This window comes from Anomalospiza imberbis, chromosome 6 (assembly GCF_031753505.1).
Source record: "Anomalospiza imberbis isolate Cuckoo-Finch-1a 21T00152 chromosome 6, ASM3175350v1, whole genome shotgun sequence".
NCBI lineage: Eukaryota > Metazoa > Chordata > Aves > Passeriformes > Viduidae > Anomalospiza > Anomalospiza imberbis.
In genome coordinates this window covers 32,964,373-32,980,479 of record NC_089686.1, presented here as the reverse complement: position 1 = coordinate 32,980,479, position 16,107 = coordinate 32,964,373, and the positions used below count along the sequence as shown (strand labels likewise).

At 40.1% G+C, this 16,107-nt stretch overlaps 1 protein-coding gene across 4 annotated transcripts; it reads right to left on the bottom strand.

The window, feature by feature from the left end:
- Nucleotides 1-4,954: 4,954 nt before the first annotated feature.
- EIF2S1 (eukaryotic translation initiation factor 2 subunit alpha) lies at nt 4,955-16,064 on the bottom strand. Of its 4 annotated transcripts, none has more exons than XM_068193147.1 (8): nt 15,920-16,064; nt 13,859-14,100; nt 12,447-12,526; nt 11,867-12,018; nt 9,279-9,385; nt 6,579-6,676; nt 5,792-5,935; nt 4,955-5,486 (listed from the first exon to the last, which is right to left on the bottom strand). In XM_068193147.1, the coding sequence occupies exons 2-8, from the start codon at nt 14,097-14,099 to the stop codon at nt 5,361-5,363; spliced, it is 948 nt and encodes a 315-aa protein (XP_068049248.1). In that variant the 5' UTR covers nt 14,100; nt 15,920-16,064; the 3' UTR covers nt 4,955-5,360. The 4 variants fall into 4 exon arrangements, with proteins under 4 accessions (XP_068049248.1, XP_068049249.1, XP_068049247.1 ...); XM_068193148.1 differs by lacking the exon at nt 15,920-16,064 and adding an exon at nt 15,602-15,691; XM_068193146.1 differs by lacking the exon at nt 15,920-16,064 and adding an exon at nt 14,380-14,652.
- Between the last annotated feature and the right edge of the window lie 43 nt (nt 16,065-16,107).

The following is a 16,107-nucleotide window of genomic DNA, read 5'->3' as shown; positions in this document are numbered from 1 at the left end:
ACCCATCTCTCAGGAGTTCTACAGATCAGCACAATTTGTAAGTGTAACATATAGGATATTATGATTACAAGGAGACATTTACAAATCTTACAGTAACTCTTCACTAATATTTTTTTCCCCAAAGAAGCTCCAAAGCACCTAAGAATCTACTCTACTTTCAGTGACCACTTGGTATATAAACCAAGATTCTCAGCCTAATATCCTAAATCTCTACATAAGCAGGCTTTTAGTAAAGCAGCCTGATCCTTGAACACTGCAGTGACCTCTTGTACCTCCTGAATGCCTTGAAACAGAGTGCCTTTATGTCTAAATACAATCTTAGATGTTTCTTGTATTTTTGAAGACTTTAGCCACCATGACAAATCTGTTTAATATGAAGAGAGTGCTGCTGTTCAGAAATAACAGCCTTTGCTGTACTGTCAGCATTCCACAACTCTCACTAAAATTAAGGTGATGTATGTGGGCAGAGCTATGGGCTGTGATAAGAAATACAAGGTAGAGTATAGCAAATAAACAAAAGCACTCGTTGCTATGTTAAGAGTCCAGAGGTCAGTAAGACAAAGTGACTCCAATATCAAAGGGCACACTTCCATGCAGCAAGGAAAAGGAACTAACAATTTCTTTATACATTTTTATATCTTTTAGCTAGGGATAGAAAGGCACTGAAGAATTGAAACCAACATTGTGCTGGAGACAAGCCAGAGAAGAGTCCTGCAGAGGCCATGAGACTACAGTGGGTGACTAAACACTGCTGGAAGTTAGAAAAGTTGATTCTGTATAAAGAGAAAACATGCTGGCTGAGATGTCAAAAGCAGAAGTTACCTATGTAGCTCCTACTGTACACCTTCTGCCTCTTGGGAAAAGGCAGGCAGCTACCAGGCAACAGGCACAGTAAAGTCATATCCCAGTATGTTTGTTCCTCAGTCCACCTAAAGTAAGTACAGCAACAGAACACTTGGAAAAGTACTTTTTCTGCTGGTATGTAATATTTTCAAAGTTATCAATGGGAATTTTTGTAATTTTAAAAAATATAATTGTAGCCTTAAATAAAGCAGAAATTAACCAAATTTTTTGTTAATTGAAAAAATAATCTCCATCTCTGTGTGTATATATATATATATATACACACACATATATATATATATGTAGATAAAAACTGTATTCAGAAGCAGAATCTTGGAAAAAGAAACCCTGATAAAGCCAGCAGGAAAAAATAAATCAGCTCACCATGTTTTATACATCAGAATTATACTGGAGGAAAAAAAAAAAAGAAAACTCGAGTCCAGGTTCACAGGAGACATTACTGCTGCATGCATTTCCTGGACATGCACTTTTTATATAACCAGCTTCAGGAATACAGTGTTCCACCATTTGGTATTTGAGGTTTGACTTCGCATTGTTCAGCTTGTTTCTGCAGGCAATTTATTCAAGGTGCTATTTCATGCTAGGGAGGACAGGTAGAAGCTTGCAGGGGGCTCTCGCTCAGACAGTGATCTCAGAATTGCTCCATAAGCAGTCCTCACTGAAGATCTGACAAGCTCCTTTTCTCCAGCATGCAGACCACCCACAACCCTCCAGACAGATCTTGGCAAAATTAACATTAGCAACAAAGAATTCTACTGTCAAACTGCTGGTGAAAGGTGAAGCAAACCTTGCTTCAGCTGGTCATTAAATAACAGGTTTCATATCAACTACTTCTTATATAGAGCCTTCACTTCCTTCAATACCTCGACTCAAAAGTATTTCTTCAATACTTTGGATGTTTATGACAGACACACCCCTTTCTCCCTGTCTCATTCTGTAGTTAATCAAAGTTGAAAAACTGCCCCTGTGTTGCTCCCCGAGGCTGAGTAAACACAGATCTTTCAGGGTCAGGTAGTATAAAATGAGTCAGTAGATCTGAGCTGTCCTATTCATGCATGAGCTGGGAATGCAAGTTCTGGCATTGAACTCTTCTGGTGGAAAAGGACATGCTTTGATCTGTATAAACTTAGGGAGCTCGACATCAAATCTTCTGTGGGCCTTAAAACTCACTGAAGAGTACCCATTTCCTCTGATCCATTTTAGTGTGCTTTCCACAACAGTGTAGTATTGTAACAAAAAAAGAACAGTTGAGTACTTGACATTTTCTTGTCTTCGAAGTGACTCCCAAATTCTTTACATGCTATAAATTTGGAACGGGACGGCCAGAAAGAGCCGCCTTCAAGACCACAGGATGCTACTCAGGGATACAGGGGAGGGAGGAGCAGCCTCCACAGCTCTGAGTGCAGTCTGTGCTGTTTCAGCTGGCAGACCCTGCTGGTACCTCCCACTCAGTCCTTCAAGAAGTCTCACACAGCTCATTCAGGGAACCTGCCCAAAGGAAAACCCCATCCCATGCTCTGCCGTGCCCAGCATGTATCATCATGACACACACAGCACTGGGGCATTACAGAAAGCACAGTTTTCAAAGCAGCTTCTTAGGACTTTGCCATCCAGTGCAGCACTCCCAAATTAGTTCCTTTAGTGGATTAGGGATGAAATACGATGAAAACAAACCACATCAAAATAAAGCATAATGAAACATTTCTAGATGGAAGTGAAAGACAGCAAGCATTCAATAGTATTGACATAACAGCAATTTTAAAATTAACTGCAGAAAGGTGGAAGTATTTGGAAACAGTTCTTTCATTGTCTACACTCAAAAATCAAAGAGCAGATTCTACTATGAAGAACAACATACCAGCTCCACTGCACCTAAAGAAAAAACCTGTAGGCCAAAATTAGAGACAAAACAGCAAGGGTTTTCACTGTACTAAAAACCAGACAAACCACAACAGCAGGGCACTCCTCTTTTAGAAATCACTATTTTCTCTCATTAGAAACAGGATACTGGGCTGTGTGTTACCAGACTCTGTGCCTGACCTGAGCCAGTATACCTTTGTTTGGGTTGGATTTTTCCATCAAGTCCTTACCAGATATTATAAGTAAAACTATTCCAAGCTGTCAATATTAGAAAATCAGTTTGGGGTAGGAAAGTCAAACTGAGATCCTTACAGTGAACACATCAGGCTGAGCCCTCTCCACAGGTATTCCTGTCCCCTTCCCTTCCACTGACTCTGTTAAGTGGAGATGTTGGCCTTGTGATTACAATTGTGCAAACAGCACAGTAGCTAATGAACAGCAGGAACGTGCTGCCCAATCTAGAAACTCAACAGATACATTCACAAAACCCCCTTATTTTAAGCACTTCATAAGCAAAGGCAGTTTCACAAATTGAAAAAGAACCAGGCTGAGACACAAGGCATCAGCTCAGCACTCCTAAAATCTTTAAGTGGTGGAGTACAGCAAGTCCCCAGTACTCCCTCACTAACAGGTCTCCAAAACATGCATCTTGTATCTCCTCCTTCCCACTTCTGCAATGCATGAGAAGGATCCATCATGTTGTCTTCTCTTTTATTTGTTCTTGATTGAAATATGGTCAAGAGAACAAACTGGGAGAGCCCGATTTTTTTCTGCCAGGATGACAAGTGATTGGAATGCATTTATCTGAACCTGCTTTGCTATCATCCTTCACCATCTTGGTAATTTTTTTCAGGCACCCAGAACCGACTCAAGACTTTTACCCATGAGCACATTCCAGCTCTAATTAGAAATGTTCTGGTAGCTACTGTAGAAATTTAACAAACTTCGAAGTTACTGACAGAAACAATGCTCACCAATTAACATACCAAAACAGCTCTCACAGATTATACTAATTGTAATCCCTTCAATGCACTCCTTTCTTCCTTGGAGCATGCATGGCTCACTTACCAGTCCTTTCTCCTTTACAGAATTATTATGGCATGGAAATCACATGGTGACAGAGTTTTAAGATACTTTGTTCATTACTCCAAGTACCTACCTATTGTGTTTAACAGAAGTCAAATCACTATTTTAGTGAATGGGCACAGCTGGTGAAAAGACAATTTGAGAAACTATTAAAAATATATTTTTCTTAATTTTGCAAATTTGCACATTCAAGTATTTGCCAACAATCTGTAAAGACTGAAAGTTATTTACCTTTTTTGGCTTTGCTTTACTGTCAGAGTTGGGTACACATGAACTTCTCTGACACCGCAGCATGGACAAGTAACACATTGCATTAAGTTTGCCCGTTCAGAATGCCTTTTGTGGCAACACGACATAACAAGTAAATAGTTCCTACCATGGCAATAGTGAGAATGACTAGTTAAGGCTCAAAGCCTCATTCTTCATGCATTTTCCCTCTAGTGTAACAAACTATTTAAAAAATGGGCAGTATGGGACATGACAATGACCAAAAAAAAAAAAACACCAACATATTTAGAAATCTAGCAAGTTGGAAAGGTTAGTTAAAAAGCACAACTCTTTCCCCTCAATTCCCACTGACAAGGAAAACAGGAATTCTTGCGTTTTTTTTAATTCCAATTTAGAAAACACATCTTGTTTCTCTTCTTCAGAGAAGACAGGGTTTTTTTAGAATGAGCATCTCAGTTCAGTTTAAATGGGATATATGGTAGGCAGAACTGAAGGTCATGTTGCAGTGAGCTCACAGACAGTGGCTGCCCATTTTGAACTATAAAGTTCATGAAAGCTCCTGCTATATTCACCCATCAGAGCAAAGTGCAACTGTAAGTAGTTTTTCATTTATTTGCTATGTTTACTGGAATGGAAACAAGCTATTTTCAAAGTTTTCAAGTTCTTGGTCCCTAAATGCAGATGATAAACAAAGGAAATGCTAACTTAAACAAGTCTGCATCAACAAACCTGCAAGGAAAACATTGATGTAAAACGTTTTGTTCCACTCATTCTCAGCTTGCTTTAAAGCAAACAAAAAAAAAAGCTCTTTCAAAGTTAAAGAGGAGTCACCCATTGATCATATTGTTCCAGGTTTTATATTCACACCACTCTAGGCCATGTGCAGAAGAGGAGGAAAAAACCCAAAACCTTGGAGTTACATAGCCCAGAAATTTATTGAATATTTGCTCGAATACATTCTGTATAGAACTGTCTTGGTTTTGCTGCTCCCAGGAAAGATCATGAACAGATGCACTGAGCTGTAATCACCAATTAGGAATTGTTATGTATGAAAGCGTTAAGTATTTGGCTGCAAACTCCATCTGGCCAGATCTGTGTCTTGAATTTGACTAGGCACCTTCCTTTCAAAAGGTTCAATTTGTGTAAGTTGCTGCACCAAATGTTATTTAGAAGAGCCTTTTACATTTTGGTCTTTTTAGAACAGGAAAACACTTCATATATTTGCTTTTGAAGTTTTCAATACTGGAATCATTTAGCCCAGAGTGTTTGCAATGGGGTTTCTAATTTTTCATATGGTCTCTCTTCTAAGTATCCCAGAACATTTAGTCTTCTGTTTTGGCTTCCATTTCCTCGGCATCATCATCCCCATCCACTTCGGCATTTTCCCTCTCCAGTCTTTCCAACTGCCTTGCAAGCTCAGTTTCGTCTGTGTCAGTGACCACCTTAGGCTGAAAAATACCAAACCAGAACACATGGCAAACTGTCATAAAGAAAGGTCACCTGATTTGTAGACTCTGATTGTACACATGAGCAAGAGATAAAATACATCCTGAAGTCACACACTAGAACCCAGGAAAATTAGATTTTCTGGCCATTTGTTTATTTCAGGAACAGAAAGGTGATAAATTTTCTGGTTGTTTTACTAACTTAGCAACACTTTTTGCTGAGATTTCTTGTAGCACTACTGATCTTGCTCTACTTTAGAAGTATTGCAAGGAAAAAAGTTGTATTTTAGAATGTAATTTGTTCTTACCTCCATCTGCACATTAAAGACTCCTCTCTTCTCCTCAATTTTTTCTTTAATTACAGCCATGGCTTGATTCAGAACAGACAGTCCTTCGGTTCTCTCCAGTGTTGTAGTAGTCATCACATAACGAGGAGGGGCTATCAGATTAATCTACCACATTGTAAAGATTGGGGGAAAAAGCAAACTCAGTAACAAAGGAAAAGATATTATGCCTAGTTAGACTAAAAATACAAAGCATTAAAACCCATATGTTTTCTTTTTTTTATGATGACTGAATAAGTAAACCATTTCTTTTGTTACAAGAGACCATTATAAAAAGTAATTTTCAAAGGAGAAAGTACTTCCAAGTTTTTTAAAAACACTTATTCAGTAACTCACTTAACATCCAAAAACTGTTGGGGAAGAAAAACTAGCCTTGGGTACAGTAGTCATTCTACTAACACTCAAATGTCAGTGGAGCAAGCTTTCCTTTTCTTACACAACCTTATACCTGAAAATAAAATTTATTGCTCCCTAGTTAAGACTGCATAAAGGAACAGTGGGTATGTTCTGTGCCAATACTAGACTTTAATAAATTGAACAAAATAAATACAGCTTCCCAAACTTTGAAAGGCACTGCACAACCACAGGAAGGACTGCCAACACACAGCTGAAGGAAGTGTGTTACAGCCCTGCTAGAGAAGAGCTGGCAATCAGGCACATGGCTTGATGGGGTAGAGCAATTGCACACTACTGGTCCCTGAGGGCATCAGAAAACTTTGCTTTTGATTCCATTATTAAGACTGACACTCACTTTGATGGGCATGTTCTCCGTGGAACAGTTCAAGCCTGCTCTCAAAGCTTCTTTTACTGCATCTATGCCTTCATAACCATAACAGGCGACCTCAATATCTATGACAGAGAAATACAAATAATAAAATTTTACCAAGATCTGCAAAATATTAAACATTTTTAAAATTAAGCTTTAATAGATCTTTTTAGCAACCAATGTTTACCCACAATGAGAGCCACAGTAGCTCCCAAATCTGAGGAAGGTATTACATTTGCTTGACTTTTAAGTTGATGTAAGAGTCTTTATAAATTCTTTAGACAATGCAACATTTTACCTTGTGCTTCAGAAAGCTGGGATAGAAAATTATACACTCATATTCACTCACTTCTCACCCAACAAATACAACACCAATAATTATGTATTCCACATGGAGAGATGAAGATATAAAAGCAACAAATATCAGAGAAAAGGCAAGATCAGGAAAAGTAAAACTTGAAAAGGAGCACATCCACCAAGTTATGGAAGTCCATCAGCAATTACAACAGAGGCACATCACTTGAGGAGCATTAGAATACATTTTTATAAGGTTAACATATGGTTTGAATTATAGTTAGCTATAGCCTTTTGTAGGTGTTTGAAAATCAAGGCATAAAGTAATATTGGCAATGTCACAGAATCACAGAATAATGAGGTTGGAAGAGACCTCTAAGATCATCAAGTCCAACCTATGTCCTAACACCTCAATTAGACTATAGCACCAAGTGCCATGTCCAGTCTTTTTTTAAACACATCCAGAGATGGTGATTCTACCACCTCCCTGGGAAGACAATTCCAGTACTTTATTATTCTTTCGGCGAAATTTTTTTTCCTTATATCTAACCTGTATTTCCTCTGATGTAGCTTGAGACTGTGTCCTCTGCTTCTGTCAGTTACTGCAAGGTGAAAGAGACCAAACCGCACCTTTCTACCTCTAAGCCTCCTCTTCTCCAGGCTAAACAACCCCAGCTCCTTCAAACGTTGCTCATAGGGCTTGTATTTGAAGCCCCTCACCAGCCTCGTTGCCCTCCTCTGGACACGCTCAAGCATCTCAATGTCCTTCCTAAACTGAGGGGCCCAGAACTGGACACAGCACTCAAGATGTGATCTCACCAGGGCTGAGTACAGGGGAAGAATGACCTCCCTGCTCCTGCTGGTCACACAATTCCTAATGCAGGCCAGGATGCCATTGGCTTTGTTGGCCACCAAGGCACACTGCTGGCTCATATTCAACTGTCTGTCAACCAGCACCCCCAGGTCCCTTTCTGCCTGAACACTGTCCAGCCACACTGTCCCCAGATTGTAATGTTGTAGGGCATTTTTGTGGCCAAAATGTAGAACTCGGCACTTAGACTTATTAAACTTCATGCTGTTGGACTCTGCCCATCCATCCAACCGATCTAAGTCTCTCTGCAGAGCCCTCCTTCCGTCCAACAGATCAACACAAGCTCCCAGCTTAGTGTCATCTGCAAATTTACTATCTGTATTACCCTGACCAGTGTGAAGACAAAGATTTCTTTACCTGCCTAGCAATGGCACAAGACTAAGCTACACAAAGAATTTGGTTTCACTTCCAGGTGACTCATGAAAATCTGCTAATTCTGAGCTATCAGGAACAAATTCACAGAGGAACATCCCAGTCAACCTCAGGGTGAGAAGAGAAGCCAATGGCAAGATTCTATACTTGTGCTGATGACAAAATCAATGACTTAGACCATCAGAATTAAAAAGGCAGCATGAAGGAAGTAAGAAGACATGCTCTTTAACTTTATTTTCAAAAGTAATGAAATGCTATTCATGTTAGTAAATGTACTCTTCATGGCAATCAAATCAAATTTTTGAACTCTATGTTAACTCCTGGCATTCTAAAGCAATAGGTACCTTATTTTTTGTACTCTTTTCTTGATTTCAGAATGGAAAAGGCTTATTTCTTTTCTCCACAGTAATCGGCAAGTGTTAATGCTCTTCAGTATACACTTGCAGAGCAGAGGCAATTTCTCAATCTAGTTAAAATTGTGATTCGGCTACACTATCTGTTTAATGGCAAGCATGCCTTTAGGCTGTTCTGCAGAGCCAGATTTGCAGTTTTTGAAGTATTTCTTCTGAAGTCATGCAGTCATGTGCTTTTTCTGCCCACACTAAATTAGTAAGAGATAAACTAGCTCATTAGAGACATGCTAGGCTTGAGCTGATATATTCTACTGAATGGCTTGCAATCAACCTGTAAGAAATATTATTTTTACATGTTTATGAACAAATGACTAAGGTGCATGCTCTAGCTGTGCTGACAGAGTTCAATTATCGTGTCAGGGAATCAATGAATTTAAAACTCTGAATAATGAAAAAGAATTTGTAGATACAGTAATAACTATAAAATATTTGGCTTCACTGTGTGCCAATGCAATATGACAGACCCCATTACCTATCAAGACAACCAGTCCGTGTTCCAAGGAATCTGCACTTTGGGAGGAAAAATAAAAGACAAACCACCTTGCACTTTGGGATAGAACCCACACAGGCAATTTGAAAGCAATCCTTAATTAAGGTGTCTTAATTCTGAACAACTCAATTCAAATATCAGTATTACGAACCATTAGTTTTAACTGAGTTTATAGTTTGCAACAAGATACACTATCTCAACCTAAGCATCAAGATAGGTTCAAGGAGCATGTGGGAAGAACTCACCAGCTCGGATTTTGACTGCTTGTGGTGTCAGACGTCTGTTAATATTGTCAATCAATACACGCCTCTCTTCCTCTGTCAGATCCAGGCTATCCAGGATTGCAGGGTCTCTGAGCCAAGCAAAGCAACATTACAGAAGCTATACTGAAGAGGAATTCAACACAACATAAACTTCTGGTACTATTTCTATTTCTTATGCATAACCCTAGATACCTACTAGGCAAAGAAAACAGGGAAATTTCTTAAGTACCCATTGAAACACTGCAAGAAAATGAACACATCTATTTTCAAAGCATTTTCTATTGGTAAACACAGTGGTTTACTCAATCGGTTCCTGGAAGGAATAAACTGAATTATTTAAAATTTTTTTTTTTAAGTGAAGGAATGGCTTTTCTCCTGCTCCCTCTATATGAGATAAATAGAATGCGACAAGTATCCAGCTTCTTGATATTTTTATATTTCTTCCAACGTGAAGATAAATTCATACCACATAAAAGCAAATCCATGATGAATCTGGAGTTTAAAAATTATTTTAGTGTTTCATTCAAACACAAGATATTTGTCATTCTACAAAGTAACCCAGATTCATTCCATGTCATTTGGTACTTGTTTTTAACAGTATCTGGATCACACACAAATACTCATCTGCTGGCTACATTCTCAGCTAAAGAAAGAATAAAGGCTTTTTAAATCCCAAGCTAATAGTTTCAAACTCAGAGATCACAGAAGCAAACTCCTCTACTGATTACCAATAAAAATTAGCAGCTCTTTTTTAAAGAAGTGGTGTCAGTTTTCATTGCTGTGTTAAATTTATCCCAAATCTATCTGAAATAGAGAACATAAGCAAAAAACTCCTCACAAAAACAGTTCCTGTTCTGCAGAGACAAAATTTGCAGTTTTCTGAAAAAAAAAACAAACAAAAAACCCAAAAAAACCACCAGATCACCTACAATACTACCAGCAGGCAAACATGAAATAAAATGGCCTAAAAGCCAGAGGTAGTACTAGATATTGGTCTCTGCTGCCAATAAAATATCATATTTCATGCTTTTGTATGCTAAGTATAGAGAGTAGAAGGGCCAACCAAACAAGCAAACAGAACCCAGAAACATGACAGGTTTTACAGATCAAAATATGAACCTGTATCGCAGAAGAGATTTATGGTACATACAAATTCTGCTTTATGTCCAAACTATCCTGTTAAATCTACCTGTTAAAGCATTTGGTAGGCTTTCAACAATACATCCCCAATGTTTAATTTTTACTGATTAGAAGGTAAATGTACTGTCCAATTTCTGCCACAGGTATCATGCTGTGTACAACTCCAAAACACTAATTCTCAGTACAAAGAAAGGAATAACAAGCCAAATTCTTAGAGGGAATTCTAAACCTCACACAGCACTCTAGTAAAAATAGGAAGGCAGCAATATACACCTTGTTCTACTCCGCAGCTATACATTTACGTAGAAGCACAACAGGAACAAATAAAAGTTGCAGTCCACAGTCAGAAATCTTAAGGCATTACTGATGGGAAGATGTTTTGAGAACAGACCGCTTCAGAAGTTTGTGCTCCAAATTGAATAGTGAGTGAGTAACAAAAGGCCTGTGCTCAGGAGTTTTCATGAGTATACAACTGAAGTTAAAACACAGCCTGAGTGACTAGAGGTGTTTTATTAAAAACTTCTATTATACAAGTGTTTAACTAAGTATTTATCAGTTAAGAGTGATCTGGAATTCCTTTTACAGCAGTACGTCCAGGTTTGCCCTTTACCAGTAAATGTGCTATCACCAGAAAATAATCATTACAATACAAAACAAAACACATTAATTCTAAACGAGGACACAAGCTGTTTCTTCCCCCAAAACGAACAGCTGGTTTTCAGCTACTTAGAACACTACCGAGTGCCCTGCCTCCTAGAGTCACTGCCATTTCTAAAAGCATTATTACTGCCATCTAGCGTTCAACTCCAATTCACCACTCACACACTTAGGTGCGATAAAAGAACAAAACTGAAAACGTTTACTGAGAAATCCAGTTTAGCATTGACAATTTCATGGCAGATTCTGTAGAGGGAAAGCAAATACTTCGATTCTGAAGGCAAATTAAAATATCAGACTCCGTTAAAAAAATAAAAGCCATCTAGCTCAGTGCATATTTCCTTAGCATCACAAATTCCACCTTTCTGTTCATAATTCCATTTCTAAGTTTATGATCTCATTCTTTAAGTTCAGAAGTGGAGAGAAGTAACAAGTCAGCTTGTTGCATTTAAAAAAAGAAAAAAGCTGCCTCTGCAATGGAAGAGGGACAATCAGCTCTGAGGAGAAATGTCTTAGACATAAAGCTAGGTATTTCTGATAAAATCTGCCTGGGACTAAAACCAGGCAAATTCTGACAGACAAACGAAGACCAGTGGTTCTTCCTCTATTGATGTCAAAATTTACTAGATTTACTTGACCAGTATATTCTTCATACTGATTCTGGGAAAGAAACCCAATGATACAACCCAAAAGAACGTGGTAACAGATCTACTTCAGGAAATGCTTGTCTGCAATTTGAAATAAGCCCCTAGAAGCACAGAAGAAGTCCTTACGAGACTGCATGCTTGAATGCATCATAAGCACCATATCCAGGTCTTTTGTACTTGTCATCAAACACCCAGGCAGTTCTCTGGAACAGGCTCTCCAGCTGCTCATCCTTAGTGTACTCCAAGACTTCAGCAACGTGGCGAAGGATGCTGTAAACCTGCAACACCGGAGTGGTAAAAACCCCAAACCAAATATTGAAAGCAGACAAAAATTTCTGCTTGGAAGTGTTAAGACAACACAGCAGTAAGGATGGGAGCCTGAAACTACCTGCACATCTTTTCAATAAAAAGTTGCCCACAGTGTGCTAAACCAGCACATACTTTCAGATTTCTCATCATTTAAATAGACCCTTTTACGCCGTAAGTTCTCAACTGACACCTTTCTTATCTATTAATTATTTAATAAGCAGCTTACCATGTAACACTCATAGACACATAAGCTGGTTATATATCTTTGCATGGGTAAATGAGAATCCCAGTATGTCTAATACCTGAATGCTTTACTTTTATCTTATGTCTGCACATTTTGGTTGCTCAAGAACGAAGCTGAAAATACACGGGGCCTAAATATACAAAGGCAACTTACAGTCTTTGATTTTGTGAATTTGTCTTCACATTTGATTGCCTCCTCTGGAGAAACTCTTCTTTTTGACAAATCAATATAACCTATTGGGGAAGATGATTTTAAAAATGTCAGCCATTGTGCAATCGAAGTCTGACTCCTTCAAGAGAAACTCAAGAACAAACACTGACTCAGGATTTGCCCCCTGCCTACAACATCCCCATATTTTGCTACAGAGAGAAACAAGACCAAACCGTGATGAATTTAAGCAAATTATGATCCAAATTAGTATAAAAAATTCTTTCAACTGTAAATCCTTACAGTAGCAAATTTTATCTCAGCAACTACTGATCTATTTTTATGTTTCTGTACACAGTTCAGGGAAAAAATCATTCCAGCATACAAAGAAGCAAATTTAATGAATATTTTTGAAGTGCTCAACACAATTTAATTCAAGTCTGGCACCTCACCACTTTTGCTCTGAACAGCTTCCTAATAAAATAGGCTCAGCCTGAAAGAAATGCCCATGAAAAAATTTCTTTTGAACTCTCTTCTAAATTATAAAAGGCCTCCACCTATTTCTCACAAACTATACGTTCTCCAATAAGTTCAATAAAAGACCACTAGATGAATTCCAGATGTGTTTCTCCCTTAATATGAAAACAAGATTAATTTGCAAAAGTATAATTTCATTAGAGATGTTGGGAAACTTATTTCACTTCAGATTTATCTGCAATAAGTTTATTCTTGCCCTTCTTTCATCTCTGCTTTTCCTTATCCTGTCATTCATTATTTATTCTCAGAGTTAACTCCAGTTTTAGAAGTATTCTAAAAAAGCATATAACTTGAGAAACATCATACAAAGAGTAATATTTCTAGGAGATTGCGTGGAACAGTATTATCAAAATCTGAAATGTTCTCAATAGCAATTATATTTAAAAAACCTCCAAAGATTCAAATGTTCAAAAGACAGGAAAAAAACCAAAACTGCCTGTACAATTCTAACTTTTCCCTACAGAATTCACAATTATTAAGTACTTGTCATCACCTTTATCAACAAGGTTTGAGACTTGTTAACAAACAGGATGGATTGCCAGCACGAAATGCTTAGCATCTAGATATCTACAGCAAACGATGCTTCTCTTCAGCTGACTTAAAAAATCTACATAGATATCAAAAGAAAATTCCACTTCACTGTAGTTCAGTGACTGACCTGGTCAGGACCCACTGAAATCTTTACTGATGTTATCTGCTTTCATTAACCCAGGTCCCAAAGGACACAGAGGAATAGAAGAACAATCATAGGTATGGTCAGTGATGGTCTATTTTACTTCAATGCTCAAAAAAAGTAGTCCTGGCAAAACCCACAAACACCTGCTTAGTTCATCTGCATCTACAAATTCATTCTTGACAGAGCCCACCACAGGCCCAGATACCTTTCTCTTTGTCGACCCTTATGACCACGACGCATTCGTTCCTGCCGATGCGGATGAGTTTGTTTATGGACCGAATCCGTCTCCTGGACAGCTCACTGAGGAGGATCATGCCTTCGATGTTGTTGTACTCCAGCAGGCTGACATAGGCTCCCATTTCAGCAATGGAGCGAACATTGACCATCACCACATCTTCCACCTCGGGGAATTTATGTTGGTAGAATCTACAGCTTAGTCCTGGCATTCTGGAATTCAAGCAGAAAAACCAAAGGTTTTATTTTGCAGTACATCACTGCCTCCTCCTACAAACATGGCAATGAACCAGCAAGGACTGGGGACAATAGAGAGGAACAGTGGCAGAAAAAGTGGCAATTAGGATAAGGTTGTGCTTAGGTTTTAATAGCAATTAAGCAATAAATTAACTTGTATTTCAAATACTATTACCACAACCATTTCCTAAGATGCTATTTTTTTGCATTAATGGAGAAAAAGCTTTGCTACCCAGACTTCATTACCCACGTCACCTGTCACACTGCCTATACACAGCACACTGGAAAGGCTTCTTCGAGTGGTGGAAAGGTGGCACTGCACACCTCTCATGCATCTAAAGTCATGAGTGTAACATTTTCACAGATTCACAGAACATTCTGAGTAGGAAAGGACTCTCAAGGATCATCAACTGGACTGTAAGAGCAGAAGGAAGTAAGAGAGAAGCATGCAGTGCTCATGAAGCATTTTGTATGCACATAAGACAGCATGTGAGGCTAAGAAAATAAGAGGCAGATGGAAGCTTCTGTAGTCCTGAGGAGAAGCAGACTCCAGATGATTTTTAAACTCAGCACAAGATGTTCAGAGTAATCCTGCAAGACCTGCTCCAAAGGCCAACTGTCAGCAAAGAAAGCAAAGGCATTAATCAGAACAGAACTAGCCTGGCCTAAAGTACTGAAAAGGCAAAAAAGTGCCCAACAGATTGCTAGTCAGGAGGGGAAAAAACCCAACAAAGTCATATGAAAAAACCAGAATTCCTTCATTATACATTAAAAAAAAAAGGAAAAAGCAATATTTCATAATTAAGTAGTGGTAAGAAGGAATGCTTAAACTGCTTTATTTTTCTGATAACGAACGCATATGCTCTTAAACGTCTAACTAGGTTAGCTCAGTTGTCTATGCCTTGAAGTTTCACACAGAAAATTTTCTACAGGAAATTTTTCTAGCAGCAGCCTAAGATGCTTCACTCCTTCAGAAGATTTTAGTCACCAGTTTGAAGTTTTAAGTCATGATCTTTACAGCAGTGCCAGTGCTTCCTAGCTATAAGAAAATTTAAAATCAGAGTAGGAAGGTAATGCCAAATTCTATGTACGCATGTCCACACAATTAAGAAGACCATTTCCACCCTTATTTCCATCCTTAACTTGCACAAAAGGGAAATACAGACCGGTAAAACATTATAAAAACACTCTGAAGGTTTTATGTAACTTTGTGTAAGCTGAAGCCGAACAAAGAACTCCAAGGTTAAAAAGGAAAACTTCACAGTTCGGCTTCCTCGTCTACGGAATGCCGCTCCGCTCAAGCCCGCAGGTACTTAAGGGGTACACGAGAGGGCCGCACAGCAAAGCGACAGACGGGAGCCCCGGCGCGCAGGAGCGGCCAGACGGCGCTCGGCACACGCAGCACTCCACTCCTCTCTCCGCAGCCACAAGGTTTTGATTTTGGCCTTCTGCTCCCCGGGAGCAACACTAGGCCCACTGCGCTGAAGCTGGAATTCATCTTTTCCAGAGGCTGGACACGCCTCAGCCGAGGCCCTCTCGGCCGCACAACGTCTGCGGAAACGGAGCCGGTCCCGACCGGCGCCGCCGGCACGGGCGCTGCCCCACGACCGCCGCCGCACCGGAGAGGGGGCCCGGCAAAGCCCACCTCCGGCGCGGCGCCGGCGGGAGGCCCGGGGAGCGCGGCCCCGCGGGCTGCCGGCTCCGGGCCCGGCCCCTCCCGGGCGGCGCCGCTCCCCGCGGCCGGGGGAGGAGCCGGGCCGCGAGCCGGGCCGCGAGCCGGGGCGCGCGGCGGTACCTGGCTGCGGCCCGGGCGGCCTCGCGCTGCGCTCGCGCCCCGCAGTCCCGCGCTGGCCCCGCTCGTGCCGCCGCGTGCGCCCGGCCACTGCGGCCCCGCTGCGCAGGCGCGGCGACGCCGAGGAGAGAGCGGCCGCGCTCCCCTCGAGCGCCCCCTGGCGGCGGGCGGCCGGAGCCTCGGGCGCAGCC